Source organism: Aptenodytes forsteri, unplaced genomic scaffold (assembly GCF_000699145.1).
Source record: "Aptenodytes forsteri isolate BGI_AS27 unplaced genomic scaffold, ASM69914v1 Scaffold142, whole genome shotgun sequence".
Lineage (NCBI taxonomy): Eukaryota > Metazoa > Chordata > Aves > Sphenisciformes > Spheniscidae > Aptenodytes > Aptenodytes forsteri.
The window spans coordinates 3648828-3658367 of NW_008794598.1; the positions used below are offsets into that span (position 1 = coordinate 3648828).

Genomic DNA, 9540 nt, shown 5'->3' on the forward strand with positions numbered 1-9540 from the left:
CCCACGGCCCCACATCCTGGGACCATCTTCCCCTGGCTGACGTGGCCCCTTTCCTTTGAGGTCACGCTGCAGCTCCAGCCTCTCCTTTGGGAAACGGGGCTCGGCAAAGCGGGCAGAGCCTGCGGGATGCCCGGGAAGGGGATTTATGTCCCGTGGCTCCCCGCCAGGCTCTCTCTCACATCGCTGCGGCTCCTGGGCTGGGCCGCTGCCTCCTGACCTCTGCGCCTCGCTGCAACCTGCGTGGGGCACGAGGCTCCCCTGAGTGACGCAGCGCCAGGGCTCAGCGTGGGAAAAGACGTCAGGGCCGGGGGGAGCGGGGCTGCGACCCACAGGACAGAGCCTCGGTGCCCGCCAAGGTCAGCCTTCCCCTGGCTCCAAGCACCGCAGCCAAAATCCCACAGGGGAAGGAAGCGTTAAAGCCCCAGTTTTGGAGGGGAGCTTGTGGGGTGTCCTCCTTGCCCCCCCCAGCACCGGTGTCCCCTGGACAAGGGTGACAGCAGCTCGCTAAACAAATCCCATGCGCAACAGGAGCGCACTGGCGTGATTGCGTAGCTGGGGGTTTCGAGGCAGGGACAAGTGTGTCATCAGGTTTCTTCCAAGAACATTTTTATTGCCTTTGCAGTCATTTCCCACCGAGGTTCCCTGAGGTCAAGCGCTGGGCTGGGAGCCACGGGGCCTGATCCAGCACCCACCACCCTGGGCTGGGCACTGCTTGGGGAAACACAGCCACGTGTGAGCTGGGGACCAGTGATGCACCTTGTACGAAGGAGTTCCCTGCAGCCCACGCTGAGGTTTTTGAGCAGCATCTCCCTTCCAAAACACAGGGCAGGGCTGGGCACAGCAGCTCGGGCACCCAGAGCCACGCTGGGCTCCTCTGCACCCTGCTTGTACAAGACGGAGAACAGACCGCTCCTCCCGACCGTGGTGTGCCTGGCCGGCCTGTGGACACTTGTACCTTGATCTAATATCATATGCAACAACTGCAATGAGTTTAGCTGTTCTCTGTCCCGGGCTCTGCATCAAGGCTCTGCTCCCTCACTGGTTTAATAGACCTGGGGGGGCTTTTCCCCCTCTCTGTGCTCAGAGCAGCCCCCATAAGGGCAGTGGGGCCTGGCAGGTTTGCAGCTGGTGTCTGCGTGGCCGAGGGGGCTGTGGCTGAGTGCCCTTTGCTGTTCCCACCCCCAGACCTTTGGGGAAAACCCCATTCCTCTGCAGCATGGAGCTCAGGGGCATCTCCTTGGCCAGACTGCCGTCTAGACCTGAGCCACCACTACCTGCGTCAGCATCACCCACCAGCTCTCCTGACTGACACCAGCAGGCATTTGGCCCGTGCCCTGCAGGCGCCGTGTTAGTGATGGCCAGGTGCTGACACATAGCAATGCTATTAACTGTAGGGAGCATGGGTTCATGGCTCCCAGCTATTCGGAGCTCCCCTTGCCAGCCACATTTGTCAGCTGTGCCCACCTGCCACCGGGCACAGGGCTCTCCCAGCTGTGTCACCCTCCGCAGGGGTCGTCACGGTCAGCATTTAGCTACCTGCCCACAGTGCTGCCTGCAGGATCCCCAGCCCTGCCCCGGCCGGCGGGGAGGAGAAACCCACACTGATGCAGAAACCCAGGCTATAAAAGCATCCTCCCCTTTGGGACGCAACGAAGCTGCTGGCAAAGGAGGCGGCTGCCCCGGGAGAGCGCGATGCCGGCAGGACGCAGCAGGAGGGTGCAGCAGTATCTGGTGGTCTTGGCCGTGACCTGGGGCGCCAGCTTCTTCCCCTCGCCAGCCCAGGCTTTGCAGAGGTAGCAGGCGTGCGTGTTGCAGGTGGCCCACAATGTTGTGGGTCTTGCTGTCTCCCCTTGGTTTTGGGTGCTTGGACTGGTGCTGAGGACCGACGGACTCTCCTCCCGCGGTGCCTGCTTTAGCCGTGCTGGGAAACCCCCTTCCACCTCCTTTTCTGTTCTGTGCTAGCACACCTGCTCTTCCTTGCTCCTCTTCCTCTCTCCCCTCGAGCACCGCATGGCTCAGCAGCACCCCTGTCTCCCAAATAACCAAGGAGGCCAAGACGAAGCGTTTCACCTGCAAAGCAAATGAGTCGAGCGCGGGGCTGGGCTGAGCCCGTGGGTGGCTGCCTGGTGTCGGTGGATGCCTCCTGCGGCAGCCAGCCCCCATGGGCTCCCTGCCCTGGGTGGGCTGTGGTGCATCCCCCCCCCCCCGGGGCCGGTGCGGGGCTGTGGGTGCCGTGGGAGCGGGACCCACCGGGGCCCGGCTGGCAGCCCCACGGTGCGGGGTGCTGCGGGGAGCTGCTGCCATCTAGAGCCACCCAGCTGGATTTCCTAAGGCAGGAGTGCTGGGGGGGGGAGGGGGGTGACAGGGAGCTGAGGGGTGCTCCCCGGCCCCCCAGCCCTGCCCTCGCCCCCCGGCAGGATCGCGCTGCAGAGGATGCCCTCCATCCGCCAGACGCTGCAGGAGATGGGCGTGAAGGTGTCGGACGTCTTCCCCGAGCTGAGGCAGAGCAGACGCAGCGGCGTGGCCGGCCCCAGAAACGGGACGGCTCCCACCCTCCTCACTAACTACCTGGACGTGAGTCTCTCCCTACGTGGGGGCTTGTCACCCCAACACGGCCCCGCACCCCGCAAGTCCCACCCGCTGCACCCCACGGTGCATTTGCTGCCAAGGGCTCGGGTCTGCGTAAACCCCCTCTCCTGTCTGAGCCGTGACCCCAGTGATGCTGCCCAATGCCGTGCCTCTTCCAGACCCAGTATTTCGGCGAGATCAGCATCGGTACCCCCACGCAGACCTTCAAGGTGGTCTTCGACACGGGCTCGGCCAACCTGTGGGTGCCATCCTACAAGTGCTCCCCCCTCTACAGCGCCTGCAGTGAGTACGGGGACATGTCCCTCCACCTGGAGGGCTCCTCAAAGTGGGCTGGGGGGGGGTTACCTTTGCACAGCGGGCTCTGCTGCTGTCCGGTCCCCTGGCACTGGGGCAGGGTGGGTTCATCATCCCACGGAGGCTGGGGGAGCAGAGACCCGTAGCCGGTCCTGCCGTCGCCGCCTCCCTCGCTTTCTTTGATGCACCTTCTCCCTCTCCCCAGTATCCCACAGCCGCTACGACTCCTCCAAGTCGCGGACGTACATAGCCAACGGCACGGGCTTCGCTATCCGCTATGGAACGGGAAGCGTCAAAGGCTTCCTCAGCCAGGACATCGTCATGGTGAGTGCGTGCCCTGAATTCGCAGACCTGGAGCCGCTGGCTCAGCAAGGAGACGCCCACGAGTGGTTCTGCTCCCCCATAAGAGCATCCCCAGTTACCCAAGAGTAAGGGGGCTCTTTGGGGGATTTAGCCCCCCAGCTCCCTGCAAGGACGCTTGTGCCCTTCCCCAGGTATCAGACATCCCCATCATCCAGGTCTTTGCCGAGGCGACGGCGCTGCCTGCCTTCCCCTTCATCTTTGCCAGGTTTGACGGGGTGCTGGGGATGGGCTACCCCAGCCAGGCCATCGACGGCATCACCCCCGTCTTCGACCGGATCCTCTCCCAGCAGATCCTCAAGGAGGATGTGTTTTCCGTCTACTACAGCCGGTGAGTCTTGTGGGGAGCAGGCGCCGGGGCTGGGGAGGTGTTTGTTTTGCAGGGCATGGGCATTGCAACCACGGCGGTGCTGGGTTTGCGTCTCAGGACTGGGAAAGAGCCATGGCTGGGGCTGCAGGACCTTGGGTGGGGTGGAGGGCACGGGCATGTGGAGGATGCCTGGAGGAGCTGGGGTGGAATGAGGCAGCACAAGAGGCAGAGCCAGGTGGATGCTTATCTGGATCTGCTGGGCAGGGAGTGCCTAGGCTGGGAGCGGCTGCTCCCCGCTCGTTTGTCACTGTCAGATTGCACAGTCACCAGCTCTGCTAGTGGGGCTGGAGCAATCACAGCCAGGAGTGGATTTAGTGTTTCATCTACTGGCAAAATTAAAAAAAAAAAAAAAAAAAAAAACTATTGAAGAAAAACCTACACCAGCAGGCAAACCTCCTTTCATTTCTTGCCCCAAAACTGTTGTGCCCCAGCATCCCTCCTCCCAGCAGCACCAAAACCCACAGGAGCAGCGGGAGGGCCCGTCCTGGCAGAGCAGGAACGCTGCCCCCCGGCCCCACCACTCCCCACTGGCCCCAGGTGCAGCAGCCTGGCAATGTGCGGTGACAAACAGCCCCACAAATGCATGCTTAAAGCAGGCATGGTAGCTCTTTACCTCCACTGAAGGTGGATCCATCAATAACGAACAAAGCCTAACGATGCTGGTTGCAACTGCAGCCTCGTCCAAGTGCCGCTTGGGTCCCCTCGGCACCCCGGGGACACAGCCGCCCTCAGACCACAGGCTTATGGAGCATCTCTCTCTTTGCAGAGCTTCGAAGTAAGAAGACGAAAAGCACGAGTGCTCTCAAGGCAGCACCCACTAACAGTCACCCGCGCACCCTGGGGCCGGGCAGCAGACCCTGCTCCCACTGCCAGCCCCAGGCGAGCCCTGCCCTGCGCTGTCAGCTGGGCACTGGTCCATAGGAGCTCACACACTGCATCAGCCCCGCACCGGGCTCTGCCAGCACGCCTGCCCCGTGCAGGAGCCAGCACCGACCTGCTCGGAGACCTCAGCATGTGGCACCCCTCTCCTGCGGGCTCTTGCACCCTGTGCACTAACTCGGGGTTTCTTCTGCTCCGTCTTGCTCTCTGCCACTGCTAACCGGGTCAGCAGAGCCTCACGGCCGGGGCTGGTCCCTTCTCCCCATTTTTTCAGGGACAGCAGCCGAGGGGGAATCACTCCACTGTGTTTTGCACCCTAGGAACGCTCCTCTGAAACCTGGGGGGGAAATAATCCTTGGAGGCAGTGACCCAGCCTACTACACCGGGGACTTCCACTATCTGAACGTCAGCAAGAGCGGCTACTGGCAGATCAGCATGAAGGGGTGAGGCCAGGGACTGCCTCTGCACAGCACCGGCCGCATCCTGCAGACTTCCCTGGGTGTGCGAGGGTGGGCCTGGGAAAAGCTTGCTGGGTGCTGGGGAAGGTGGTCCACGGAGGCATGTGTTCACTCGGTCTTGCTGGTGGATGCCTTCCCCTCTGGAGGGGAGCGGGGTCGGTTCCTCCAGCACAGAGTTGCATCTCCATGCTCAGCAAGGAGCCAGGATCAGAGCTGGGGAATGCAGAGGGGGTGGCACTGTGGGCTGATTCAACTTGGAAGCCGCAGTGGAAGAATTTAACCCCCTTTAGTCCTGCAGAAGGAGTGTCAGGCACTGAAACAATTCTGCTTTGTTTAATGTAAAAAAATAAAAACCACACATGATGAAGCTTAGCTTTCACATTCGAGAAGCTTGAAGGGAGGCTTCCTGGTGCGCCTGGAGGGTCTGTACTCCAGAGGCACTAGGAGCAGCACATGCTCTGCTTGGCCAGTGTTCTCTGGACAAAGATGTGGCACACTCCCCCATGGGCACACGCAGCCCTGGGAGCTGAGCTGCAGCTAATGTGGGAGACTCGGGGTCACCCCTCTCCCCTCCCGCTCCAGGGTGTCTGTAGGGGCTGAAATCCTGTTCTGCAAGGAAGGCTGTTCAGTGGCTGTCGACACGGGAGCATCCTACATCACCGGCCCAGCCGGCCCTGTCTCCGTGCTGATGAAAGCCATCGGGGCAGCCGAAATGGCCGAAGGAGAGGTGAGCAAACCCCCTCTGCCCCACTCTGTGTCCCTGCCCCTTCGCTGCCTGTACCCCAGCCCATCTCTACCCCAGCAAACAGGCTCAGCGCTGTCTCCTCCTCCTGCAGTACGTGGTGGACTGTGACCGAGTCCCTCAGCTGCCCAACATCTCTTTCCACCTGGGTGGGAAGGCCTATGCGCTCAGCGGCTCAGCCTACATCCTTCGGGTAAGCTGCATCCCTCCGTGTGGGGTGGGAGGGTGGCTCTCCCCAGGCCGGGTCCTTCTGCTGGGGAGAGCGGTGCATCTCGGGGTGCAGCTCTCCTGGAGCATCCTGCGCCCTCCTGGCTCCCCTAAAGCGGCAGAATGACTCTTCTTGTTTTTTCCCGAACCCTCCTGTTTGGCAGCGGTGTCCAGATGAGCCAGAGCAACCCGTCGCTGCTTCCTTAGGTGGTTTTGGGGAGATTTGGGGTGAGCAGCCAAAAGCAGAGACAGGCAGGGATCCTCCTTCCTGGAGGAAGGAATGTCGAGGCCAAGCAGAGGGTGTTGAGCTGGGGATCACAGCCCTTCCTCGGGCACGCTGCAGTAGAGATCTCCCTCCTGGCACCTCCATCACCACGTGGGTCTCCTCCTCTTTGCAGCAATCCCAGTATGGGGAGGACGTCTGCGTGGTGGCTTTCTCGGGGCTGGACATCCCACCCCCGGCTGGTCCCCTCTGGATCCTGGGCGCCAGCTTCATTGGGCACTACTACACCAAATTCGACCGGCGCAACAACCGCATCGGCTTTGCCACGGCCCGCTGACATCCGGGGGGGGCTGGGGAGAGGGACAGGGGAACCAGCCTGGAGGCAAAAGTACCACCAAGAAGAAACGATTTGAAGTGCAAGAGAGAACAGCGTTTCCTTACAGCTCAGCCACCTCCTCTCTTTACTGAAGCAACTGCAAAACCTCGCCTTCTCCCACTCCAAAACCCCCGCTCTGCTTCCCGAGAATCTCTGCTGCAGGGGAGAACTGAGCCTTAAATGTATCTTCTAGTAAGCGTGTTCAGTCTGGAAATCAAAGCGGGATCCTGTGTCCGGAGTTGCACCTCCAGGGACTTTTAGGGTGATGTGCAATAGAGCACCTGGCATGCAGTGGATCGCTGCTGGCATGGAGGTGCTCGCAGGTTGCAGACGTACGGAGGAGGGGTGATCTGTTACAGTTTGTGTTATTCTTTGAATGGGAGAAAAATAATCTGGCTGTGTTTAATGATAGCTTTAGCTGGTGTTAACCCTACCCCTCTCCATGACTTTAATATTAAACAATCTCAGAGCAACAGGACACTGAGTGGATACTTATTCTTGCAGAGGGGAGAGATCAGACACTTTTATTAAGAGAACTGGACAACAAGTGTTCCCCTGCTAGGATTCACCACAGCAGACACTGCATTTATGTCCTTCCCTGTTTCAGAAGAGTGAAATAGCCTCCCAGCTAGCACCACAGCATCTACATGCAGGCATATCAGGGTCTTTTCAAACAGCAAACAAGCCCTTTCTGCAGGATTCGAGCTGCTGCGTGGGCTACCCATGCCTCGACCTGCCTTCCCATGGGGGGCTCAGGACCACCGGTCGCACCCCTGGGGACAGAGGGACAGGGCTGTACATCTGCTTTGCTGCTCTTTAGGGAGGGGAAGGTGCCTGCAGGTCTGACTAAGGGTCACTGACTTTGTCCCACCAGGAAGGCAGCTCTTGCTGCCCCAGTGCCTGGATCTGTTTTCATTGCCACGCTGGCTCGAGCTAACAACTAGAGGCTTGTCTCTGTCCTGGCCACGTGTGGAGATGCTCAGCAGGAGCGTGCTGGAGCTGCGAGCCCCGTGCCGGCTGGCCCGGCAGGAGGGGCAGACCAGTACTCCCAGCTGGAGGCCGACATTTCCAGTTCTGCGGGAGAGCTGCAGTGCTTCAAGTTACAGCCCAGCAGCTGCGAATCCAAGCTCTCCCCAATGCCAAGCAGTTTGCAACACGCTCTCATCTCCAGTTCCACCAGCTCAGGTGCTGTGAGTGCCGTGATCCACAGCCGAGCCCTGGGAAACGTGCCTGTACAGCAGAGCACAACGCTTGGGCTTCTGGAGCAGAGCCTGGAGCAAGCCACCATCTGAGTGCAATCACTCGCAGAAGCTTCTCATCCTCATTTCTGCCACCGGTGATGACTGCTGACGAATTCCCAGTGCTGCCCGAAGCACAGGCTGACACGAGCTGCCTGGCTGGCACGGCTGCAGGGATGTTCGGGAGAGCGATGCTCCTGCCAGCACCAACATGGCTGCTGCTGCGTGACCTTTCCAGACAGGTAGGCAGCAGCCTCCGCTCTGCTCGCCAGCCCTCCCTCCCAGCGCGGCACCTCGTCCCCTGCCCTGCCCCATGGAGCGGCAGCGCAGCCTTACAGCAGAAAGGATGTGGCTAAGCGGATGTTTGTCCCTCCTGGGAGGGTCTGTGCAGCTGCGTAGCATTTAAACCTCTTAAAGTTGGGATGCACAACCCTGGGTCTCCGGGGATGGGAAATTCAAGGCACCCAACGATGTTACTTCTTTCTTGCCATCGCCTTCTGCAGCACTGATCCATCACCTCCAACACGGGGGCGAGGAGAGCAGTAGCAACGGCTCTTCGGGGCCTGGGGGTGGAGGGAAGGGGCCCCAGCGGTCAGCATATCTCGCTTTCATCCAGCGTTTCCTGAGCACACCCGGGCGCTCCAGGCAGCTGCTCATCAGCACAGGAAACCCCAGGGGCTGGGAAGCAGCGGCAGCACAGGCAGGGAGGGCACGGGAGGGAGGGCGGGCAGAGCCGCCCAGAGACCCTCGGCCAAGGGGGCATCTGCACAGGTCAGCGCCGGAGCTACAGCCCGGCCTCTCCGCAACCTTCTAGCTGTACAGAGATGCTGGCAAGCTTCTCCCCTTCCTTTCCTACCTCGGGGAAACTCTCCAGCTGGAAATAACTAAGCCTCCTCTGCCCTATTCTACACCGCAAAGGCTCTGGCCTGGAGAAGACTCAAGTGGATCTGAGCTTGAAAAAGCACCAGGTGACTTAAGCCCCTATGATGGCTTTTGCCTATAGCCCCCAAGCTGGAAAATGGTCAGGCTGGCCTAAAATAGGATGTTTTTGTGGATCCAGTCCTGTTCTTATTCAGCACAGCGGTTTCAAGCAACGGGAGGGAAAAATGCCTGGGCTGCTTGCGGTGCTGCTCCTGGGCCCCTTAAGCCAGCCTATTAACACCTCTAATCGCCTGTGCCAGGGCAATTTCCTGGTGGCTGCTGCGCAGTCCTGGCTGGGAGGCACCGCTAACCCACAACTGCCCCGTATTAACGCTTGTGATTGTTATGGGCGAGCAATTAGGCCACACTCAGCCCAGCAAAGCGGTGGGAGCAATTATGACCATCCTATTAAAACGGACAGAGCTCGCTCTATATTTAGAAACACGGGGAACTGGCTGGTTTGTTTTTTTCCCTTTCCTTAAATGATTTTCCCCAGGTCTCTGTGGTCCATTTAGCTGGTTTCAGCCACAGCCAGCTGTAAACTTTGGAGGGGGCATTCTCCGCTCCGAGCCACGTGCAGTTGTTATTTCCTCTGATAATGAAGCCGGGCTGGAGCGGTGTCAGCGGTGGGGCTGTGCCAACGGGCGAGTCGTGCTCTATCTTTAACGATCAAACCTCTCTCCAGCCCACCCGTAAATCCCCTACGGGGGTCGGCGCTTGGTGGGTGAGATGATAGCGGGGCCGGAGAGGCCGGTTCAGAGGGGCCACGTCCGTCCTAAAGCCCAGGAATGCTGCCACCGCATCCTGGGGCACATCTCATGCGCGGCATCCCCATCCTTTTTATCCCAGACCCCAAAGAGGGGGGGGGGGGGGGGGGGGGGGG

At 60.4% G+C, this 9540-nt stretch overlaps 1 protein-coding gene across 1 annotated transcript; it reads left to right on the top strand.

Annotated features, from left to right (window-relative positions):
• The first annotated feature begins 2433 nt into the window (after positions 1–2433).
• Positions 2434–6459, top strand: REN (renin). Its single transcript, XM_019470352.1, is given in 8 exon segments — positions 2434–2574; positions 2748–2871; positions 3089–3207; positions 3378–3583; positions 4813–4935; positions 5533–5677; positions 5787–5885; positions 6298–6459. Coding segments are annotated over 8 exon segments (1119 nt in total).
• Positions 6460–9540: the final 3081 nt, after the last annotated feature.